The 25125-nt window shown below is 37.5% G+C and overlaps 1 protein-coding gene across 2 annotated transcripts in view; it reads left to right on the forward strand.

The window, feature by feature from the left end:
* Positions 1-25125, forward strand: part of SLC2A13 (solute carrier family 2 member 13) — a 378234-nt gene that overhangs the window by 164042 nt on the left and 189067 nt on the right. For both annotated transcript variants that reach the window (XM_004771838.3, XM_013045480.2), the window contains one exon: positions 553-661. In XM_004771838.3, the coding sequence (XP_004771895.1) occupies positions 553-661 (109 nt within the window). The remainder of the gene's footprint in view (positions 1-552; positions 662-25125) is intronic.

The raw sequence follows: 25125 nt of genomic DNA on the forward strand, positions 1-25125 counted from the left end.
ATAAACCACAACCAAGTCCTATATCATGCCCAAATTCCTTAACTTTAATTGAATAGATTGGAGTGAATTTTGTTACATAAGTCAAATAAATTGGAATGAATTCTTTTCCTTGTTTAATTGTTTTAATGAATGCCATTCTTTGGGTTGATTAAAGCAATTTGCTGGTGACTTTGTAAGTAGTTTCACATTAAGTGGATTTTAAATAATAATTAATTTCCAAGGAAGTGGAAAAAAAGTAGTTAATGCAGTTTGTAGGGATTTAAGGAAGAATAATTTCTGACGGTTCTAATTATGTAGGTCTTCCTAGTACTGTAAATTGTTTTAACTTGAATTGCTTCTTGTTGCTTTTACAGTTTGAACTCAAATATATAGTAATCTGTTTTAGGAAATAAATTGTGCCCAGATTTCTGTCAACGTTTATATGTTCCATTTTACAATGCCTGGTCATGTTGATTTCACAGAGATTTGGGAAAATTGATCCTAATGGGAATAATTACTGTGGGAGCTGAAAATAATAGATGTGTCCTTCTTTTTCTTTCTTTTTTAAAAAAGCTGGACCTGTGATCTGCAGAATGCTGAGTTATCCCCCAACTCGCCGAGCTTTAATTGTGGGTTGTGGTCTACAAATGTTCCAACAGCTCTCAGGCATTAACACCATCATGTATGTATTTCTTTCTGGCTTTTTACTGAAAAGACTGTGAAGGAATAATTTTACATAGAAAAAAAAGAGTAGGACTTTTGGTGATTTGTTTTATTAACTGTGTAGGATCCTCCCTTTTGGAAGATACTTTACAATTTTTAACCTATCAATGTGTGACTTAGAAGGAGATGATTTATTTTGTTATACTTTATTGGCACAGAAGTGAATAAAGTAGACATGCTTCTTGACCTCACAGCATATATAGGCTGGTGGGAGAAACACATTAAATAAACTCACAGTTTGGGCGCCTGGGTGGCTCAGTGGGTTAAGCCGCTGCCTTCGGCTCAGGTCATGATCCCAGGGTCCTGGGATCGAGTCCCACATCGGGCTCTCTGCTCAGCAGGGAGCCTGCTTCCCTCTCTCTCTCTCTGCCTGCCTCTCTGTCTACTTGTAATCTCTGCCTGTCAAATAAACAAATAAAATCATAAAAAAAAAATAAAATAAAATAAACTCACAGTTTAATGTGGAATTTCAAATTGTGCTAAGGGCTCTGCAGGATTATTCCAGTCTTCACAGAATAGACTTTTAAGTTCCTAGGTAATAGAATATGAATTGTTAGAGGAAAGTCATGAGTTTTGCTGATAAACTAACTGTTAGATGAAAACCTGCTAAATTTTAGAAGTTTTTCTCCACTATTGGTTAAAATTATTTATCAAAAATATAAATTATGTAAAATTCAATTTTACTTGGTAAAGCACTTGTATTTAGGACTCTTGTTATTTCCCTTTGAAGTTACTTGGGATATGATAACATCATTAATAAGCATTTGAGAAGAGTGAACTGGTTAAAATAATTATTAAAAGATAGTGACTAGGGTCCATTAGTGACCCATTAGATTAAATCAGGATATGTTAAGAAATACCACTTTAAAGATTTATTTATTTATTTATTTAATTTATGAGAGAGAGAGCATGTGAGTACGCATGTGCCAGCAGGGGGAAGGGTAGAGGGAGAGACAGCATCTCTAGCCGACTCCTCACTGAGGGTGGAGCCCAGTACAGGTCTTGGTCTCACAACCCTGAGTTGATGACCTGAGCTGAAATCAGCTCAGACACTTACTAACTGAGCCACTCAGGTACCCCTGTGAATTTGATTTTAATCATAATCCTTGATAGAATATAACTTCCTGGATTCCATTTTTAATTTTTGGTCCTTTCCTCCTTCCGTCTAATATACTTTCATTTTCATCACCTTTATCAGCTCTATAAAGGCCTGTCAGTAGAGTACCCAGCGTGTTTGTTTGCTTTCTGTTTGTGGTATAGCATGACTGTTCTGTGTCTACCATCCTAAGTGTGGTGTTAGAACAGAATTGTAATAAGGCTAACACCATGTTTTCAAATAATGCAATGCAGTACTTCCCTATGTGAATATCTATTTTTATCAACCCAATTTAAAATATGTTCTCTGTTTTTGAAAATCTCTTTTTGTTTGTTTGTTCTGCCCTTTTCTAGGCATTTGAATTTGACAAAATAAATTTTTCTTATACTTTTTTGTATTCCTATAAAATATCACAAACAGAACCAACTGTCATTGATTGGTAGTGGCTTAGGTGAATGTGTCCTAGTTGAAATCACTGTCATAGTCCATTCATAGATATCTAGTGTAAACTGTGCTGATGAAGGTTGCCAAATTTTAAGGCGCTCATTTCTCCCAATACTCGGTCTTCTCAAGGTGAGAGAAAGTGGTATGGGCGTTAACAATTCTGATATTTCGGGGCGCCTGGGTGGCTCAGTGGGTTAGGCCTCTGCTTTCGGCTCGGGTCATGATCCCAGGGTTCTGGGATCGAGCCCCGCATCAGGCTCTTTGTTCAGCAGGAGCCTGCTTTCCTTCCTCTCTCTCTGCCTGCCTCTCTGCCTACTTGTGATCTCTGTCTGTCAAGTAAATAAAAAAAAAATTTAAAAAAATTTAAAAAAAAAGAATTCTGATATTTCGTAAGATTAATGATAGTCATTTTGTGCTTTGGTTATCACAAACTGTACATAACATAGGTAGTGTTGTCATACAGCTTTTGCTTGCAATTGAGTATTAATCCTGGAATGTAGGAAGAATAAGCTAAGGTAAATGATGGCTTGATTTTGATTGCTTCTACATGATGCAAAATATCTGACCAACTCCCTAAAGAAATTAATATGACATTTAATGTCTGGAGGTTAGAGGGTTAGACACTCAGGTGATTCAATATCTATGACAAATAACTAGTGGTTATTCATAATACACAATTTCAGACATTCATATTTTAAGCCCATGAAATTTAGTGTAAGTCTTTCATTGTAACAGATTGCACTACTGTCATCATCTGCATGGAGGATGACTAATCTGGGACTCGTATAGAACATATTTTCTTCTACTCTCTCAGTCTGTAAAATTGGTGTGGCATGTAATTTTTTTTCCATTCTTAAGATTCAGTAAATTACCATAAATTTTCTAATTTAAAATAATCTCTTAATTAGAGTCTAATAGTTTAGTCTTTGTTGTTTTTGGTAGAAAATATTAATTGCATTTTTTTTCTTATTTTAAAAATGTCATTTCAGGGGTGCTTGGGTGGCTCAGTGGGTTAAGCCTCTGCCTTCAGCTCAGGTCATGGTCTCAGGGTCTTGGAATTGAGCCCCTGCATTGGACTATCTGCTCAGCAGGGAGCCTGCTCCCCCCTCCCCGCCCCCGGCCTGCCTGCCTCTCTGCCTGCTTGTAACCTTTCTCTCTCTGTCAAATAAATAAATAAAATCTTTTAAAAAATGCCATTTTGTTAATTTGAAGTTCTGTTTTTATGGGTATTCCATTATGTGTATCTCTTTACTCTTACTCTTTCTTTCCATCTTCTTCCCAGCTAAGTGAGAAATAAAGTAGACAATACTCTTCTGTATTCATAGCCCAAACCCAATAATCTGTAGAAGTTGAAATCCTTTTGTAAAACCCATCTTTCACCCCAAAGTTTGTATGAACCTGGATCATGAGGTATTTTGAATTCTATTTCTCACCAAGAAAAGTTGATAGAAAAATCATATGAAAAAATATTGAAAGATAAATCATCCTTATAATTGCATTATATGATCTTACCATGTTTAGGTTTCTCTCTTTTCCCTCAGAGGATTTTTGTTACTATTTCCTTGACCTATTTAGTATCCTATCTCAGTCAATGAAATACATTTTATTCTTGGAATATTAAATTTTCACATCCTTTACAATGAAAAAAATACTGTGTGTGTGTATATGTGTATTTTTATTTGTGTGATAATGAAGATTTATATCCTAATCTATACCTTATCCTCTATCCTATTGAACAGAGGACTTCTAAATTCTAAAAAGTATAACTTACTTTAGACACTACATTTAACTCTTAGAAGAAGTAATTTTCTAATGACTTTATTTAATAATTTCAGACATGCTGAATAGATTATTCTCTTTTCACAGGAGAGAAAGAACAGAGCAAATGGAGTACTAGCTTTCCTGATATAAAAGTGTTGTTATTATGGCACTGTATGTCCTAGACCAATAAAATATTTCCCTATGTGATTAAAGAGAGAGGGGTGATAAATGAGGTTGATGATATAGTGAAGGAAACTCTCTTGAGAAATTCTTATTGTGATCTATTCTAAACTCTATTCATAAAGTCAAAAACTTTACATTTTTCATCTAACAAACTTTATCTGATGACTGCTAATACTTTGAACCCTTTCCCCATTACCTTTATTACCACAGCCAAAATGTGTTGATATGTGAGCACGAGGGAGGGAGGGAAGAGAAAGTAAGAAAATAAGATAAACGCTTGTTTCTGTGGAGGTCTGAGAGCATCTTGCTTCTTTTGAGGAACTTAAAATAAGCTGTATCTTGATAACATGCTGATGAACATATATCACTCCATCTTGGACAGATGAAAGTTATAAGATTTTTACCTGAGAGGACCAAGTGGTGAAATGGCTCACTTGAAGATCAGTAGTAAAGAGGAGAAGGGCATTCAGAAATGTAAGCTTCTGAACCTTCAAGTAAAAAGGATTGTGAGGGAATAAATTTCTTAGGATACTCTGTGCCAGTCTTCTACTTTTGATTCTTCTCTTAGATTAATTAGAGTCCCCAGATTTATCTCTTCCCACTCTTCCCTTCTCTATTAACTTAAAGTAGGGGTAGAAAATAGGTGTTTGTTTTTTTATTTTTTTAAATTTATTATTTTTTTTCTCACCATAGCACATACCCTCCCCAATGCCCATCACCCAGCTACCCCATCCTTCCCATCCCCCTCCCCTCCAGCAACCCTCAGTTTGTTTCCTGAGATTAAGAGTCTCTTATGGTTTGTCTCCCTCTCTGGTTTCATCTTGTTTCATTTTTCCCTCTCTTCCCCTATGATCCTGTCTTGTTTCTCAAATTCCTCATTTCAGTGAGATCACATGATAGTTGTCTTTCTCTGACTGACTCATTTCACTTAGCACAGTACCCTCTAGTTCCGTCCACATCATTGAAAATGGCAAGAGGAAGTAGGCATTTATGTTGGATGGGCAGACACTCTTACTTCCATAACTGTATGGCCTTAATTTTCAGGTGATCTCTTCTTCTGTCCTATTCACAAGAGATAATAATGACCTTTGGAAAATATGTCTTTATAATAATAATGTTAATGGTTATCATTTAATGAACATTAAATACCATATACTATGATATATATTAACTCACTTAGATATTAACAGAAAAGGAAAAAAATGGGACAGGATATTAGCCTCTCTAATGGTGTAACTATGTTAACAAACATTTTTATTGCTTTACATATGTAACACTCTAAAGTATTTTTATGGACATGATCTTTCTTTATCTTCTTTAAAATCCTAACAAGTAGGCACGGCAGTTCTTCTGCTTATTCTCTAGTGAAGGAAGCTAAGGCTTAGTAAGTGGAGTGACTTGTTTGCTGTCGTTTCATAAGTTTTAGCACTGAGAGTGGAACCCTGATTTATGACTCCATGTCCCATGAGCTACTCTAGTTGTAGAACACCTGAAATACACCCAAAGTTGACTGTTTAAAGCTTGTTTGGGTGTGTTATAAGAAATCTGAGTTAGTGGAATTCAATACCATCCAAAGATTAAAAAAAAAAAAGAAAGAAATGTAGAATGATGGTGAGCTAATCATTGGTATCCATCTTAAAAATCATAAAGCTCATCAGATTCCTTAATCTGCTGGTACCCAGTTAAGGCCTTTGGCTTATGCCTAATCTAGAGTTCTTGGACAAGCCAGCCTGATGGTTGGGTGAGTCATTTATATTTATTATTCATATTTAATTAATTAATTTCATAAGGGCAATATTTCTGAATGTGTTCCATTCTACTATTTTAGTCTCAGCAAGCTCTCCTAGGTTAAAAAATTATCAGGCAGTCAGGAAACATACACAACAAGCAGGCATGGCCAGATGGCGGTAAATATAGAGAAAAATAAATGTGACAGGAAATAAGAAGAAAACAATAAGGATTGATGCTTTCTCCTGCTATAAACTTGAACCAGAGGTGAGGGTTTGCTCTCTGCAATCTTCAGCAGGCAGGATGAATGAACCAAAGCATCTGCTCCCTAAAGTGAGCCCTCTGCCTCCTCAGTAGGACTCTGAACATAATCCAGAAAAGCTGTTGAATGATAGCATGCTTACCTCGTTGGAATGTTTCAGGATATGTGTTTTTGTAGTCATTTGTGTTCATTGGATGACTCCTTTGAAAGATGAGTTTAATGTGTTGGGGAAAATATTGACCCCGGAATCAAGAAAGAATTGGTTTTAAGATCTGTCTCCATGGTGGGATTTTAGGCATGCCAGTTACTTGCTTTCATTCTAAATTACGTATCAAGTGAAGTAGATGAAAGTGAACTTTAATATACAGTTGCATGAGGAAAAAAATGGAGTTTCAAGTAAAGTAGAAGCTAAGACATTCGTGTTTGAAATGTTTTAAACCTTTCTTGGATGAAAAGTAATCAAACTATAGGAGATTGGTTTTAGTATAAAAAGAAAAATGTATTTTGTTGACATAATTTTTGGAAGATTGGTTAAAGCTTACCACCTGCCAGTCATTGTCTTGGATGCTTGGCTTCTTCTATGTTAAGACCACATTTTTATTTCCAAAGTACATCGTTTTTGGAAGGACAGTCTTGGTTATGGTTGATAGTACTTCTTTGCCCCAAGATTGTGTTGCAAAGCTGTAACCTGATGTGAGAGAACTTTCCAGGGCTTTCCTAATTTTGTAAGGGTAGGCTCAAGCCCAGTAAACTTCACTGATCTCTCAAATCCTGCACAAGGGAAAGGATGCAAGGCTGACCTCTGGAGTCTGAGGCCATTTTTAGTGACGAATCACTGTCTTACCATGTAGAGCAAAGCATTCTCATCAGATGAAACTCTAAACCAAATGGCTTTCTAGTGTTCCTGATTGCTTCGCATTTCCCTGTGTATATGTTGCACACCTCTCTTGGTTTGAGTTCCCCCAAACAGGCCCCAAGACAAAGAATTGGATGCAGGGGTTTTTTTTTTTTTTTTTGGGTCGGGGGTTGGGGGTGAACGAAACCCTAAAAACTATACTATTCCTGATTGAAATGAGGAATAGTATAGTATGTGCTTCAGAATTATTCCACAAGTATTTTTTCACCATTTTCAGTCCCTCTCTGTGAGTCATTCTGGGGGTTCCCTGAGCCCCTCTCTCCGGGGGCCAGAGCTCTTGGGACTGAAGTAAAGTCCCAAATTTAATTAGAAACTCGGATTCTGCAGTGAGTTTCCATGATAACTACAGGGGAATTCAGAGAGGAGCTGAGAGCATAAAGGACAGGGCATGAGGAGCATCTGTTTAAAATCTTGCTGTGTCTTTAAGTACATGTAAAAATATGTTTACACAGTAGGAATATGGATTTTTATAGTATCTTTCCGTGGTTATACCAAGTTAATGTTTAGTGAAGAAAGTTCACTAACTATACAGAAAGTAAGTAATAAAATGAGAGCTTCATAAGAAGCGATGAGAATATATTTCCTTGGATATTATTATCTTTCAGAGATATTTTTGGTATAATTCACAAATAATTTTGTTCTGTCACAAGAATCTTAAAACTACATCTGCCAAAGTAATCATTTATTCCTTCAGCCAACATTTACTATATTGTTGGTAGAGCTTCAAATATTTGGAAACTATAATTCTTGTCATTATGAAGTCTGTATTCTACTGAACAGTTAGACATAAATACTTAATAATGCAGCGTAAAAGCCAAAATTATATGTTGTAGGAACACAGAAAACAGATTAGCTTTACCTGGAACATGAAGAGAGCATATATAAATGATTTTTTGTCATATATATATTTTTAAAGATTTTGTTTATTTATTTGAGAGAGAAAGAGAGCATGAGAATGGGGAGGGTCAAAGAGAGAAGCAGACTCTCTGCTGAACAGGGAGCCCGATACGCAGACTCCAGGATCATGACCTGAGCTGAAGGCAGTCGCTTAACCAACTGAGCCACCCAGGTGCCCTTTTTGTTATATTTTTGAAATTTCTATATATGGAGTTGTTTTCTGGCCAGAAATGTGATATACCAAGTGTTAATACAACATTTGATATTAGATCCGAGTTGGAATCCAAACCTAGCACACTTGCTGTGTAGACTGTACATGCTTCTTTAACTTCTGGGTCTCAGTGATCTGGAAATGAGGAAAATACCTCCTATATACAGTTCTTACAGTGGTTAGAAGAGAACAGTATTTATGGTTCAGGCCTTTGGGAGGAATGGAGTCCATGCTAGCTCACTGTGTGTTGCATTTTGTGAATTCGAGGGAATCTGTGGAAAGCAGAGATATTCCACAGTCTCTCACTGTGTGTTGCATTTTGCGAATTCGAGGGAATCTGTGGAAAGCAGAGATATTCCACAGTCTCTCACTGTGTGTTGCATTTTGCGAATTCAAGGGAATCTGTGGAAAGCAGAGATATTCCACAGTCAATGCATACTCTTTGGCCCATACCCATTAATCCAGGATTTGAGGCATCCTCTGTAGATAACAGAATTGTTATAATATCCTTCTTTCATGCATGTCTCTATTTTCAGGATACAGAAAGGAATCATAATAGTGTTTTTCTTCTAACTCATAGTTGTGTTAGGAGTGTTGTCCACTTCAGTATTATATGTGTTCTTTTATCTTAAGTCAAGGAGAAAAGACCTCAATGACCTTTGAATGATCAGAGCTAATAATGCCTCCATAGGAGGTGGGAGAATCTGTGGCTAAGTATACCCCATGTGGCATGACTTGTGGTTTACATCAAAAGATTGTCATATCCTTTTGTATCCTTTCTGAATCAGTTGGGAATTTAAGGTTCTGTGGCAATTAATGGAGATTTATCTCCATGGTTTGTTAAACTATCAGCAGCTGAGATTCTGGGTTTCCCCAGGACATCTTTGGTAATATAAAAACATGAGTTCCTTGCCTGCCCTTTCTCTGACTCATGTTTTGCTGAAAGGTAAGTAGAGGAAATAGAGATGTTGTGAGTGAGTTGAAACAGCAGCATGAAATTCGGGGCTGTGCCCTAGGAAATAGACTTGCTGTATCCGTAAAGCAAAACCCTGTCCCCCAAGTCATACATGAATTTGAGAGGAACCAGTCTGGTTAGGTCCATGTAGACCATTTTAAAATTGTTGAAATGTTCACTTCTTTATTCGTTCTTTAAACAAATCAGTGGAAGGGAAGGCTCTCTGCCAGGGACTAGAGGTATACAATACGACTTTTAGCCTATCCCCAGGGAACTTTGGTGTTTCCCCTTCATCTTTTTTTTTTTTAATATTTTATTTATATATTTGACAGACAGAGATCGCAAGTAGGCAGAGAGATAGTCAGAGAGAGAGAGAGCCAGAGAGGAGGAAGCAGGCTCCCTGCTGAACAGAGAGGCTGATGCGGGACTGAATCCCAGGACCCTGAGATCATGTCCTGAGCCAAAGGCAGAGGCTTAACCCACTGAGCCACCCAGGCGCCCCTCCCCCTCATCTTTAAGAAGATATGCTGCCACCCGTCTTGAAAAGTTCCTTTGCAAATGAAATGAGGCACCAAATGAAATGAGGCACCAAAATGCCTATCTTACGTGAGGTAGTCAGATGATATTATGGGCTTCTGTTCTCCTTTCCACACTCAACTTTTGTTATCCTCTCAGCAAGATAAGCATCTAGGCGCTCATCTCATGGGCATGGTTCCCTTAAAAATTTTTCCTTTCTTGGCACATCACAGCATTTCATCTCGAGTGTCCTTCATGACTTTGCCTACTTGTTTTGCACCTTAATGTCAGTGCTCCTCAGGCCTTAGCTTGCAGCTCTGCTGGAGATTTCCTCTACTCTCACGGTTTTGATGACCATCCACATATGAGAGATGACCTCACCTACATTTCCAGATATGAACAACTCTGAGATACACAATTCTATCCATCTGCTGGACATTTCTACTTGGATATCTTACTCTCATCAGTCTCTTCAGGTACAAAATGAATACGTACCATTTCCCTCCAGTGTGGCCTCCTGTCATCCCCATTGCGGTGCAGAGTATGGCCAGTGGGTGCCCAAGGCTGTGTATGGGAGCCAACCCTTCCAAATCCAGCCATCGCAATTTCCTTCCACTTTACTTGCTTAATATCTTTTACATCTTTTCTATTCTGTTTAAAAAAAAAAAAAAGATTTTATGTATTTATTTGGCAGAGAGGAAGGGAGGGAGGGAGAGGGCATAAGCCAGGAGGAAGGGCAGAGGGAGAAGCAGGCTCCCCACTGAGCAAGGAGCCTGACAGGGGGCTCAGTCCAGGAACCCTGTGATCATGACCCGAGCTGAAGGCCACACTTAACCAACTGAGCCACCCAGGTGCTTTGTTTTCATTATATGTTTGTGTTCAGTCCCCGCTTCAGACAGGATTCATTGTGTTTACAAGCGACAGAATCCCATTCAAATGTTGCTGAAGGAAAATAAAGGGGTTTGTAGTAAGGGCATAGAGACTAAAGGCAGGAAATAGAGCTGGGCGTAGCGAGGGGCTGAAACCGGGAACTGGAGAGTCACTTGCTCAGCCTCTGTATCCACACTGTATCTTATCCTTGCTCTTCTGGCTGCACGCACCCTCTTCCTTCTTTCTCTTTGAGGTCTTCCACTGGTGTTTTGTTGTCGTTCGAACCTGGCCGTACCCTGCCACATAACCTTAAATGTCCCTCTGAGTTTCAGCATTCACAGTCAGTTGAATGGAGTTGTATCAAGTCTTAATTCCTAAGAGGGGAGCATCAAGGTGGACCAGGTCTGTGAGGCCAGGGGCTGGGCAACACTGTGGGAAGAGACTCAGGATGTTTCTGCCTTAAATCTCACCTCCCTCAGTCTATTCTTGTCTCTGCCTGTGACCTTTCTGAAACAAAGTCAGATCCTATCCCTTCTTGACTTAAAGTCATTATTGGTTCCTGCAGCTCTCAGCAGAGCTCAATATCTAGATCCCCTCGTGTCCTGACTTTGGTCCATTTGCACTGCCCTATGTCCAGCCACTTCCCACACGCTCTGCCTCATGCTATTTGGAACATCCTGTACTTCTGCCAATGATTAAAACTAATCCAGGCCTCAGTGCCTTCAAATACACCATTCTCCCAAGTCAAAATATCCACCTTACCCTAAAAGACCTCCAAACTCAGGTCACATGCCATCACCCTGCATCCCCGGGCTAATTTATGCATGGAGCATAGTAAAATTGCTTTCCTTGAAGTAGTTCCCAGGAAGAGCCAGCTAGATTTTTCATATTACTGTTTTGTTTTGCTTTCATTTTGATTATAGTCCAGGTCATAGCCTTGGTGTTCTAATTGGAACTGTCTTGGTCTGACTATGTGAGTGTCATCTTAACTATTTTGCAGTTACAGCCTTAGGAAAACACAAGCTACAGCATCAAGATTTGAGAACAGGATCTTTCAAAACTACTCTCAAATAAGTCCTGACCTTTAGAATTAGTGACAAACTATAACAGCCTTTCTAATAATTTATAATACTGGACAGAAGCTCTTTGAGGGTTTAGTTTGAGTTTCAACACTGAAGATCCATGCTATTTCTGCTAGTCCGATCTCTTGGTTCCTTCTTCCTCAGGGCAACTGAAGAGCTAAGTTAGTGACTTCTATCCAAGTTTGTGATTATGCTTCCTGTGACTGATAGAATTGCAGGATTTCAAATGCTATTAAGCTGCTCAGTGCAGAGACAAATAGTCTAATGACATGTCATTCATGGCAGGGAGAAAAATGAACAGTGTCTCTTGCTGGAACATCTTCATTTATTTTGATAAGATTATTTTGAACTTGGAAGATTAAAATGTACAGAACTAAATATAAGGTGCACCTATTTCCACTTCCAGAAAAACACATAGTCCCAGAAAATACAAAATGTATAAAGTAGATTGAACTGGGCAGTTTTAACTTCAGTTTCCTGCACAGAATTAAGAGCCTCCTCCTGGATTCTTCTCATAATCTTCTTCAACTTCCTTAAGGCCCTCTCCTTAGCCACTTATCACTAATATGTTTGAGAAATTTAATCATGTATCTAAGACTATTTGCAAGGACTAAATTTAGCCCCTAGGCATGTTTTCTTCAGAAAGTGCAGAATCTTCGCATTTGTTCCGTTTTTACATTATAGTCCAGATTTCAGGGGGACCGTGTTGCCTCTTAGAGTGTATGTGTCCTCTCTTGTTCCCCGCATTCCCTGCTCCTCCCTGTGGTTGAGCTCCTTCAGGGCTTTTGAAGTTGTCCCGGCTGCCCTAAGAAATATTCTACTTAGAACTCTCCCCATATATATCCTGTTCAGGGCTGGGTCAAGATGAGGGCAGACAATTAGATTGGTCTTGCTTTGGAAATGGAAGTATAGTGCAGTCATTACAACAGCAGCTGTGGACATTTGTAAAATGTTCAGTTTCATTTTTTTTTCTACCTCTAAGACCTTTATTTCATATATATATATATATATATATATATATATATATGCACACACACACATATACATATATATGCATACATATGTATATATATACATACATATACATATATGTATGTATTTCTTTTTTGAGGCTAAATGGATGAGACTGCCATTTTTCAACACCTTACTATCACTTTTATCAGCTAAGAGGAGAATGTGTGGCAGTTGACTTTGGAATCAGACCTATTTAGTAATGTGGTTAGGATTAAACCACATTTAAGGTACTCTGATGTGACTAACTCATAGCAGCATATTATTTATTACATTATTACTATACATGGCATCAGACAGGCCTGGTGTCAGATTTTGTTGCTTCCTGACCAGTTGTGCTGCCTTCAGTGACTTGTAGCCACTCTGAATCTCAGCTTCCTTATTTGCCAGTGGGGTATAACCTGCCTCTTGGGGTGGTTGTGGTTTCCGGCATTCTTACCCATCTCGTGAGTGGCTCTGCCACCTGTCCAGCTTGTTCCAAAGTATAGGAATCATCTTTGGATGATTTTCTTTATTCTTACTCCCCACATCCCATTCTCTAGTAAGTAAGCTCCAAAACCATGATTCCCAAACTGTAACAGGTACGAGACACTTCTCACAGGTAGAGATATGAGCTATCTTAAATTTGTAAGGGAAACCCTGATATGTTCAGACTACTACTATTAGGTAGTCTGTTCCTTAAGAAGCTGAACCATTAGGTATTTCTTTTGGCTTAGGGGTGAAAAAAAATTACTGGGACACAAAGGGCTTCATGAGGCAAGAAAGTCTGAGAACTTCAGCTCCGTCCTATTTCCTCCTCCTTATCTTTATCTTCCCTACTACCGGCCATCCTAGCTATCATTGCCTCTTGCTCAGTTATTGCAGTAGCCAGTCTCCTCACTGGTCTTCCTGTTGCCATGTTTACCCGCCATGAGCCAGTTGCCACAGAGCGCTTAGAACGGCATTTGAAAAACATAAAGATCTTAACTCTCCATTACCGAAAACCTTCTAGTAGCTTTCCACCACCCTTCAAGTCAACCTGGCTCTTTGCCATGGTCCATAGACTCTGCCCATCTGGCCCCTCTTTGGTCCACCATCCTCTTCTCCTGCCCCCTCTCCCCACCACTCAGTAGATCTTAGCCACACCAGGAGTTTTTTGTTTTTGTTTTTTTCTTTTCTTTCATCTGTTTCTCAGAATCTCCAACTTTGCTTTTATTTCTGGCTGGAAAGATATTCCTCTAGATCTTCCCTGTGACTGGTTCCTTGTCACTGTGTCTAAATGTCACCACCTCAGATAGGACTTGATCCTATTTGAAAAGAGCCACATCCTTTCATTCATATCACTGCATTTCTTTTCTTCATAGTATTTATGGCTGCCTAAAATTATCCTGTTTTACTTGTTCATTAAGCTCTATGAGAGGAGAGCCCTCATCTGCCTTGTTCCTTCTGAAGTGTGCCCAGCACACAGTGGGTGCTCAGAAAATACTGGTTGTATTGGAAATGCAGACAAATGCTAGTTCTAGTTTCCCTACTTCAGAACCAGATGATGTCATTAATGATTATTTGCACATTGCTGGTTTTTTATCATAAGGCTTTGCTGAAATTTTGCAAGATGGGAAATAAGTATTTGTGGGGTTATTTTAAGCATTGGACCATTTGTTCATCTTCAATAGTCAGGAAAAGAAATGTAGTCATATTGGGCTTTACCTTTATCTGAAGTGCCTGACTTTTCCAAATCCTTAGTAAACTGATTAAAAAAATGGAGAAAGAAAAAAAAAATCCCTTTTCTTCCCTCTTAGCCTGAGTCTCTGTAGACTGGCAAGCATCACAGTTGGAGAAGTATTGGAGTAATATACAATAAAATCAGAATCACCCTTGTATGCAATTCATTTCATTAAATCTCAGAGCTGAAACCAGCATGGAAGAAAGAAGTTGATATAGCCTTTGGGTTTATCCTGTCACCTGTTCTAGGAAATGCATGAACTCGATTGCCAAATTATATCGTGCAGGGTCTCTTTGTAGTTCAGTGAGATGAAGCTTTTTCAGTAAAGAAGGGAATAGCTACATGAGTAATAAAATGAGGACTTTACTAATTAACCTCAGTGAAATGGCAGTATCATAATAAGATAGTGTTATATACAACATACTGAAACTAGTAATATTTTCCTAATTAGGACAAAATGCAAACAAGGAAATTTGGACAAGCATTTATAATTGTAGGTGTTCTTATTCTGGCTGTTTGTTTTGTGGGAGAGTATTTCTTTCACTGGTCTTTATAGAGTTCACTTCTAGCTTACTAATTGTTTGTTAAGAATTTAAAGTTCAGTTGAAAATTGTGAAACGTTTCCTGATAGAAACTGTATGTTAAGGTGGTACACAGATTTCTTTATTGTGTCTGAAAATAGTGAAACAATCTTATCATTGCTGTACAGGAAAACATCCAAGCTATAACCCGAGATTCCAAGTGTGTTTTTCCCTCAACCCCAGAATTCCCAGGTGGGAGTAGAATCAAAAAGCACAGATGCTCAGGGGACTCAGGGTTCTCAAGGTGCAGGTGTGGGTGTAGGTAGGTGCCAGACCCTACTGGTAGGCGAAGGGGCTCAGGAGAGATGGAGTGGCGACAGCAAAAGCACCCGCAAGTCAGCTGTAGTGATGAGAACTCTGGTCATAGTAGAACGTTCCTTTTGCCCTGGGTTGGGGAAGAAGGAAGTTTAGATGTTGCTTGTGTGCTTGTGACAACGACTTCGAGATGAAGCGGGCAAAAGATCATTCCTATATATCAGTTGTTTGTAAGTTGTATTTGCATAATTATTCCTCATGTGGATATATTGATCGATAATTCAGATGATTTCTAAAAATCAGAAAAGCTCAAATGACTAGGGCTTCTCAGCATGAATCATATAGTAAGGCAGTTTTTGTTTCCACATGTTCCTTAGAAAGCCAACTTGTGTACTAATTTGATTATTCAGATTATATTGTTAACTTATGTTGCATGTGTATAATGTTTCAGCAACCGGAAAAAATGTCAGTTAGCTCGTTATTTTAATGGTAGAGTATGAATCAAAGGGCTTGCCAGATGAAGATTGATCTCATAAAGCACAGGAAAGCACTTTTTCGCATTTTGCTGTTTTTTTTTCCTTTAGTAAATGATAGACTATACCCTTGAAGTTGAGTCAGTCATGTAGTGGGTTAAAAAAGTCACAGACTTATTTTAAGGTTATTGATATTTTTCATTTTAATTTTTATCACAGTATTATGTATATAGAAGTCAAAGTAGTATAAAGTTTATCACAAAAAGCAGTTGTCCCTGACCTGCTCTTCCTCTTACCTGAGTTTTACTCTCCAAAGGCAATTGCTTTTCCTTCTTTTTAGGTATTTCCTTCTGTAATTGAGTCTGTATTCCTAAATAAATAATATTTATATAATTTTCATTGACTTTGATTTTTTGAAGTTCTGCACTGACTTTCCATTATGGAGATGAGAAACTTCCCACCACTAGCCCCCTGTTCACAACCCCCCTTATGATTGTATCTCAAGTTTGTGGATTAACTGATATTTATGGTTTTCATCATAATGGCTACAGAAGTACTGTTTCCAGTGCACCAGCTTCGCATGCTGTGATGACGTGTCCTTGTGCTGCCCGTCATCTCCTCGCTGCTCCCGCGACAGGCTCCGTGCTTCTCCACCTTACCCTGGGCCCTGGAACCTGACCTGTGGGCTAATACATTTGTATCAACACTTTTTCCTCCTCTACAGAAAATAATTGCCTCCTCCTTTAATTTGCTCAGTCTTCAGCGTACCGCTCACTCATCTTTTCCACACCCTCTTCAGTGGAACTGTATAACCCTGTCTTGTTAGTTAATCTTAATGAGAAGCATCTGGAAATCCGTCCTTGTGAATCTGCGTCTCCTCCCCTCCCCTTTCTCGCACACCTTCCTGCCGGAGCCTCCGTTATCCTGCTCCCCTCTGATCTGGATGCTCTCTACTTCTCTTCTGCTTAACTTCCCTGCGTCTCAGGTCCCACGTCCTCTTATTTAGCCTAACTCCTTCTTTTTGGTGGTTCTTATTCTGCACTCGTTGCCTGTGAAAAGCTCAGTGGGAAGTAAAACAATTTGAGACCACGAAGTCTTTTTTTTCCTGCCCTCAGACTTGACTGTTGTTCTCCCTCAGAAGGTTTAAGACCAGACACTTTGATTTTCAGACCATGCTTTCCATCTGGCCTTCTTTGTGCGTGCTGTCCTCAAACCTGCCAGCTTGCTTATCACTGTCTCTGGACAGTAAACCTCCTCTCCTCTCCAGGTGTGGGTCGGGTAAGAGCACTGGGAGGGAGACAAGGCTTCTTTCTGATTATTGCAGAGGTTTTCAACCAGTCTCCTTATTTTTAGTCCCTGTCTGAAATAGCTGGTACCTCCAATTCCTGAACCTTCCAGAGTTATGCCATCTCAGTCATCCTGCTTCTTGCCAGCATCGTCCATATGTTCTGCTGTTTTAAGCAAGTCACCTTTGTCTCTCCTCTTTGCATTGTTCAAAACTTCTAGTCTAGGGTTCATTATCCTTGCATATTTTAAAAAAACATCAGTTGGGGTGCCTGGGTGGCTCAGTGGGTTAAGCCTCTGCCTTCAGCTCCGGTCATGATCCCAGGGTCCTGGGATCGAACCCTGTATCTCGCTCTCTCCTCAGCAGGGAGCCTGCTTCCCCCTCTCTCTGTCTCTGCCTGCCTCTCTGCCTACTTGTGATCTCTGTCTGTCAAATAAATAAATAAAATAAAATAAAGCACCAATTGTTTTCACTCCTTTGGTGGAGAGGGTAGAAAATTAAAGCTGCTGACTTTAACTGGGCATCTTTTGTGAGTTATTTAAACATATTAAGGGGGCAAAATGTAGTCAAATTCATAAATGAAGTGTTTCTCTGAAATAGCTTTTTAAAGAAATTAATTCTACACTTAGTATGTTCACCTTTTTTTTTAATTTTAATTTTTAAAATTGCATCCGTACAGAAGAAAACCTAGCATTTTAGCTCTTTTATGTATCCCCTACTGATTAGAAGAAGCACTCTTGGTCCCACCATTCACACAGAATAATGCAAGCGGAGCCTGAATGGAGGACTGACAGACTCAAATTAAGCCACTAAATTTGTATGTTAGAAGTAACATGGATTTACTGTATAGACTCCTCTAGTAGGAGTAAGATTATTTGCCCAATCTAGCAAGCCCAAATTGGGTCAAAGCATGCCAAATATTAGTGCTCTGAAATTAAAAATTTTTTCTGATAGATGAAATATCTAGCATTTTTTTATTTTTGTAAGAGAAAAAAGATTTGGGTATCTTTTTTGCCTCTTAGAGATTATTTAGAGATACAGAAAGAATCCAAATGAAGGGGCATTAATAACAAATATCTACCATACCAGGCTCTTGTTACTAGAAATTTAATTCATTTTCAACAACACATGCATTTGATACTAAGCCTACATTTACACATATGATTTAATTTCTACTTTTATGTAATGTTTGTTTGCCCAGTTTACTCAAAGGTGATTCATTTAACTATTTGTGTTTCAGGAACTTCAAGGGTATGTACTGCTTATCTCTGTATTCCACACTTCCATAGAAGCTCAATATATGTTGAAATAAAGCAATCACATTTTATGTATCTAGGATAGTGCTTTGAACATAGTGAAGCTTAGTAAATTTTTCAGATTAATCAAAAAATATCCTTAACTTTTCTAATTGTCCCTTAAAATCTTTGAATATGCACTAGACCAGATTTAGCCAAGTTACTGTAGCACTGCATAAACACTTTTTGATTTTGAAAAACAGGTTTTAGGGTAATGATAGCAAATGAAATGTTTCTTTGTTTGGTATTTTATTGTTTTAAAAAAGAGAAATTCTAGCTAAATGTAGGCTACCCATTATGAATATGCTATTTGAAGTATTAAACATTTTATTAACTTCAATAGAGCGTGAAATTCGGAACTAACTTGTACTGATATATATATAGATTTATATTTTAAATGACATAAGGGGATGCCAGGGGTATGCTTTGATTAATATATTTATGCTCTTTTCAGGAAACATTTTTATTCATATGACTCAGTAATTTCCTATTAGTTTACTTTGCATTTGATTATTCTCCTATAGCTACATGAAAACCTGAAACTCTTCAAGTGTTTTGGGATTAGGGATCAAATGTAGCAGTAAACTTGTGAAATTCAAGATTTTAAAAATTATATAAAATGCAGAAAATGTAGTGGAATATTTTATAAAGACAGTGGGAGGGAAACATTATTATAGCACTCACCAGGCTGTTATATTGTGATACATGAACTAAAGGCTTTGGCCAAGAAGACTCTTACCTGTTTAAAATGCTTAATGCAGAGTCTATTACTGTTCCATTTATGTGTGAACAAACTAAAAGCTTTGGTTCTGCAGGTGCTATTAATTATGTAATGACACCTAGATCGCTGTGTCAGCCAAGCAGCTTTTCTCCATTAGGTAACATCAGGAAGAGATTTTTTCTCTCTACATGAAACCTCTAGAAAATCTTCACATTTCCAGTTAGAGCTATATTCAGTTTATAAGACTGTATAGGTAGTTTTATTATCTATTGAAGTAATGACTTGACTGTTAAAAAACCACTGAGAGATATGCCAAAATACTGAAAGCAGTTTCTAGAACAGTGTTACATGTCTTATTCATGATAGGGTGCTGACCGTGCAGTTCATGTTTCTGCTCCTGTTTCTGTAAACCTCAGAACCTTGTAAACATGTTTGGATTTTCAGAATACCTCAGAGCACTAGTTAGAACATATGCCTGTGAATCTCGAGCCTCTAAACCTGAGTCTTATATGGAGGATGTTCTTAAAAATTGACTAAAGGAATATTAATCAGAGTAGTTATCAGTTACTCTTTCATAAGATACAAAATTTAAAATTATGAAATGTTAAATACTAAAAGGAAGTATTTGAGTAGAAAGGATTCCTGTTATTTACATATTTTAATAATAGAGGAAATATTTATCATGTTTAAGGGACATTTTCTTTCTTGCTGTTTTAATGTTCTGAACATTATTTGCATTCTCTTCGATAAATTCCAGACAGCCTACACTTCAGTATTTTAAGTATTTAATCAAGCGAATAAAGGAGTTCACCAAATCTATGCCCAGATGAAAGAGTAGGCTTCATATTTATTTTGGAATCTGTCCTTTTCATGAAGGACTACACAGGATATCCCAACAGTTGGGTGAAAGCCACTAAAGAAATTAATCTGGGTAACTTAAATAAAAGAGGGAAGTTATTTTATACTAAACGTTGTACTACTAGGAAAGATTGGTAAATATTGATATGACTTAAATGTGACCTGTTTATTTTGTTGTTGTTGCTGAGTTTTAAGAGTACTCTCTATATTCTGAATATTAATCTCTTACCAGATGTATGATTTGCAAATATTTTCTTGCACTCCGTGGGTTTTTTTCCTTTGTTAATATAGTTTTGACACACAAAATTTTTAAATTTTCATGGAGTCCAGTTTATTTACTTTCTCTTTTGTTGCTTGTGCCTTTGGTGTCATATCTAAGAAATTATTGCCAGATCCAGTGTCATGAAGCTTTTACCCTCTTTCCTTCTACGCATTTTATAGTTTTAGGTCTTACATTTATGTCTTTGATCCTTTTTGAATTAATTTTTTCATATGGTATTAAGAATTCAGTTTCATTCTTTTACCAGTTTTTCCAGTAGCATTTGTTGAGAAAACTCTTGAAAAGACTGTCAGAGTTTCATATGAATTTTAGGATCAGTTTCTGTTTCTGCAAAATACTTCATTGGGATTTGATAAGGATTTCACTGAATCTGTAGATCACTTTGGGTAGTATTGACATCTTAACAATATTAAGCCTTCCAGTCCATGAACTTGGGATGTGTTTCCAAGCATGTATGTCTTCTTTAATTTCTTTCAGAAAAAAAATGTAGTTTCCATGTACAAGTCTTTGGGTAAGTTAATTCCTAAGTATTTTATTCTTTTTGATGTTGTTGTACATAGAATTACTATTGTAATTTCCCTTTTATATTGTTTGTTGTCAGTGTGGAGAAATGCACACCGTGTTTTTATGTGTTTATTAACTTTATATTCTGTTCAGCTGAATTCATTTGTTCTAAAATAATTTTGGGGAAATTTGTCGTGTTTTCTACGTAAAAGACCATGTCATCTCTGAAGAGATATCATTTTACCTCTTCCTTTCCAATTTGGATGCCTTTTCTTTCTTTTCTAGTTGCTCTGACTAGAATATTGAATAGAAGCAGAAAGGCAGGCATCCTTGCCTTGTTCCTTATATTATAGGAAAAACTTTTGGTCTTTTCTCTGGAGTATGTATGGCGTTCACTTTAGGTTTTTCTTATATGGATTTTATTATCTTAAGATAATGTCCTTCTAATTTTTTGAGTATTTTTATCATGAAAGGGTGGCAAATTTTCTCAAATGCTTTTTCTTTGTAAATTGAGATGATCATGTGGTTTTTTTTTCTTTTCATTTTGTTCTTATGTCATATTACATTGATTTTCATATATTGAACCATTCTTACCTTTCAATAATAAATCTTGTTTGTGGGATATAATCCTTATACTATGCTGCTGGTTTGGGTTTGCTAGTGTTTTTTTTTTAAGGATTTTTACATCTGTGTTCATGAAGAGTATTAGTCTCTTACAGTTTTTGTCTAGCATTAGTATATGTAATGCTGGTCTTACAAGATGAGTTAGAAAATAGTTTTTCCTTTTCTTTTCTTTCTTTTTTTTTTTTTTTAAAGATTTTATTTATTTATTTGACAGACAGAGATCACAAGTAGGCAGACAGGCAGGCAGAGAGAGAGGAGGAAGCAGTCTCCCCGCCGAGCAGAAAGCCGGACACGGGGCTCGATCCCAGGACCCTGGGATCATGACCTGAGCTGAAGGCAGAGGCTTTAACTCACTGATCCACCCAGGTGCCCCTAGTCCTTCCTTTTCAATTTATGGTGAACTTGGAGATGGATTGATAATGGTTTCTTAAATTTTGGTAAAATTCACAGTGAAGCCACTGGGTCTAGGGCTTGTCTTTGTCAAGAGGTTGGTTTGTTTGTTTTTTAATTACTGATACAATCATCTTGCTAGTTACAAGTCTATTCATATATTCTATTTCTTTGTTATTTACTCTTGATAGGTTTTGTGTTTCTGCAAACTTATTTATTTCATCTGAGTTATCCAATTTGTTGGCATAGAACTGTTCATAGGACTCTTAAAATCCTTTTTACTTCTGTGATGTTGGTAGTAATGGCCCCACTTTTGTTTCTGATTTTAGTTAATTTGAGTCTTGTCTTCTCTTTTTCTTAGTCCACCTAGCTAAAGGTTAGGCAATTTTGGTGATCATTTCAAAGAACTAACTTTTCATTTCATTGGTTTTTCTCTTATCTGCTTTGTTTCTTTCTGTTCTAATCTTATTTCACTCCCTCTGCTAGCTTTGGATTTAGTTCTTTCTCTAGTTCCTTAAGTTGTAAATTTAGACTGTTGACTTTGAATCTTGTTTCTTACTGAAAGAATTTATAGCTATTAATTTCCTTCTTAACACTGCTTTCACTGTGTCCCGTAAGTTTTGGTATATATATTTTATCTTCTTTTTTGTCTTTAAGTATTTTCTAATTTCCCCTGTGGTTTCTTCATTGATCTTTTGGTTGTTTAAGAGTGCATTGTTTCATTTCTACAGATTTGTGAATTTTCCAGTTTTATTTCTGTTACTGATTTTTAACTTCATCTTGTTGAGGTCAAAGAAGTTACCCTGTATGGTACCTATTTTCGAATCTATTGAGACTTAATTTGTAGCCTATCATATGGTCTGTCCTGGAAAATGTCCTGTGTTGCACATGAAAAGAATGTGTATTCTGTGTTGGATAAGTTGTTTCGTACATGTCTGTTGGGTGTAGTTGGTTTATTGTGTTGTTATCTGCTTTTTAACCATTTTTTTAAAGATTTTATTTATTTATTTGACAGAGAGAGATCACAAGTAGGCAGAGAGGCAGGCAGAGAGAGAGGAGGAAGCAGGCTCCCTGCTGAGCAGAGAGCCAGATGCGGGACTTGATCCCAGGACCCTGGGATCATGACCTGAGCCGAAGGCAGTGGCTCAACCCACTGAGCCACCCAGGCGCCCCAGTTATGTGCTTTTTAAAGGAAAGCACTGAAGTCTCCAGATTAAGTAAAACAATGTCCATGAAGAGTCAGTCTTGAGAAAGATTAAAGTAATGAAATTCTTGATGAGTGAATGTTATGCTTTTAGATGACTGACAAAGAATTTGAGGTTGAATTAGTAACAGGAACATAGGAAAGTAAGTGAACAAAAAAACAAAAGGCAATCATTCTCCTGTGGGTGGGGTAAATATGCAGGAAGGGGATGGTAGTCATCATAATGCAATATAAGGCTCAGCTGCCAACAGCTTTGACATGTTTGAAGTATTGGAAACATTGACTAGTGGTGTAGCTGAAATTACAACTATAACAGTTTTAGGACTAGCAGGGTGCTTGTGTGGGTGGTGGGAAGGGACAGTGAACTAAATCCCTATCTTTAAAGTGTGATAATTAATAGGAATAGCTGAAAGCTTTTTATCAAAAAGCATCAATATATAGACAAAGAGAAATAAACACCAAATTAAAGTGGCAATGACCATAGAACTGGGTGAGAAGTGACATAGAAGACTAGTTTTATTAGATATTTATATGGCTTTTGAAATAGCTAAAACCACAATAATCTGTATAAAAGTGATTAAGCCATAAAAAATTACCAATTTCTGACCCATGATTCTTATATTTAATATTTTTAAAGATAGATGAAAAAGTATGAATATATTGTCATTATATGTATATATTCAGCTGCTATAAGTTACTGCAGTCATTGAGGTAGCTTACTATGGCTACTTTTTTTGTGTGATAAAAGAAGGACATTCAGTGATAAAAGATAAGTAACAGAGATTAAGAGATTTAATTAAAATACATTCTTTCAGTTCCTCTTACTACTTTCTGACTTATTTTAGGTCAACATTATAAATGCATTATAACTTATCCATATGTAGGGCGCCTGGGTGACTCAGTGGGTTAAAGCCTCTGCCTTCAGTTCAGGTCGTGTACCCAGGGTCCTGGGATCAAGCCCCACATCCGGCTCTCTACTCAGTGGGGAACCTGCTTCCTTCTCTCTCTCTCTGGCTGCTTCTCTGCCTATTGTGATCTCTTTCTGCCAAATAAATAAATAAAATCTTTAAAAAAAAAAAAAACTTATCTGTATGTATATAAGACAGCTGACCTGTTCATTCATATGTCATATATCATGTTCCCTAATATGTAGGGTGATAATAAATACTGAAGAATAGGTTTTTCTTTTTTTTTTTCTTCCTTTTAAAAAAGTTTTTTTGGGGGCTGCCTGAGTGGCTCAGTGAGTTAAAGCCTCTGCCTTCAGCTTGGGTCATGATCCTGGGGTCCCAGGATCAAGCCCCACATCGGGCTCTCTGCTCAGTGGGGAGCCTGCTTCCCCTCTCTTTCAGCCTGCCTCTCTGCCTGCCTGTGCGCTCTCTCTCTGTGTCAGATAAATAAAACCTTAAAAAATATGTTCTGGGGTTTTGGGGGTTTTTTTTTGAGCTCATCAAACTGTATTTTTTTAAAAAAAAATTTTTAAATTCAATTCAGTTAACCTATAGTGTATTAATAGTTCAGGGGTAGAATTTAGTGATAGATCAGTTGCATATAATATCCAGTGCTCATTATGTCAAGTGCCTTTCTTAATGTCCATCACCCATTTAGTCCATTCCTCCATCTCCCTTCCCCTCCAGTAACCCTCAGCTGGTTTCCCATATAAGAGTCTCTTATGGTTTGTCTCGCTCTCTGTTTTTATCCTGTTTTAGTTTTCCTTCCCTCCCTCCATGTTCATCTTGTTTTGTTTCTTAAATTCCACATATGAATGAAATCATATATTTGTCTTTCTCTGACTGACTTATTTTGCTTACCATATTACTGTCTAGGTCTATCCATATCATTGCCAATGCTAGATTTCACTCTTTTTGATGACTAATATTCCATTGTGTGTTTGTACACACACACACACATATATATACACACTTCATCTTTATCCTTGGATCTGTTTATGGACATCTGGGCTTGTTCCATATTTTGACCATTGTGAACAATGCTGCCTTAAACAATGGGGTGCATGTGCCCTTTCAAATCACTGTTTTTGTATCCTTTAGATAAATGCCTAGTAATGCAATTGCCGAGTCATAAGGTAGTTCTATTTTTAACTTTTTGAGGAACCTCCATACTGTCTTCTAGAGTGGTTGCACCAGTTTGCTTTCTCACCACCACTGTAAGAGGGTTCCCCTATCTCCATATCCTCACCAACATCTGTTGTTTCCTGTGTTGTTAATTTTAGCCATTCTGAGCAGGGTGTGGTGGTATCTCATTGTGGTTTTGATTTGTATTTCCTTGATGCTGAGTGATGTTGAGCATTTCTTCATGTGT

Source organism: Mustela putorius, unplaced genomic scaffold, assembly GCF_011764305.1.
Source record: "Mustela putorius furo isolate JIRA1106 unplaced genomic scaffold, ASM1176430v1.1 tig00537227_pilon_pilon_pilon, whole genome shotgun sequence".
NCBI classification, from domain to species: Eukaryota; Metazoa; Chordata; class Mammalia; order Carnivora; family Mustelidae; genus Mustela; species Mustela putorius.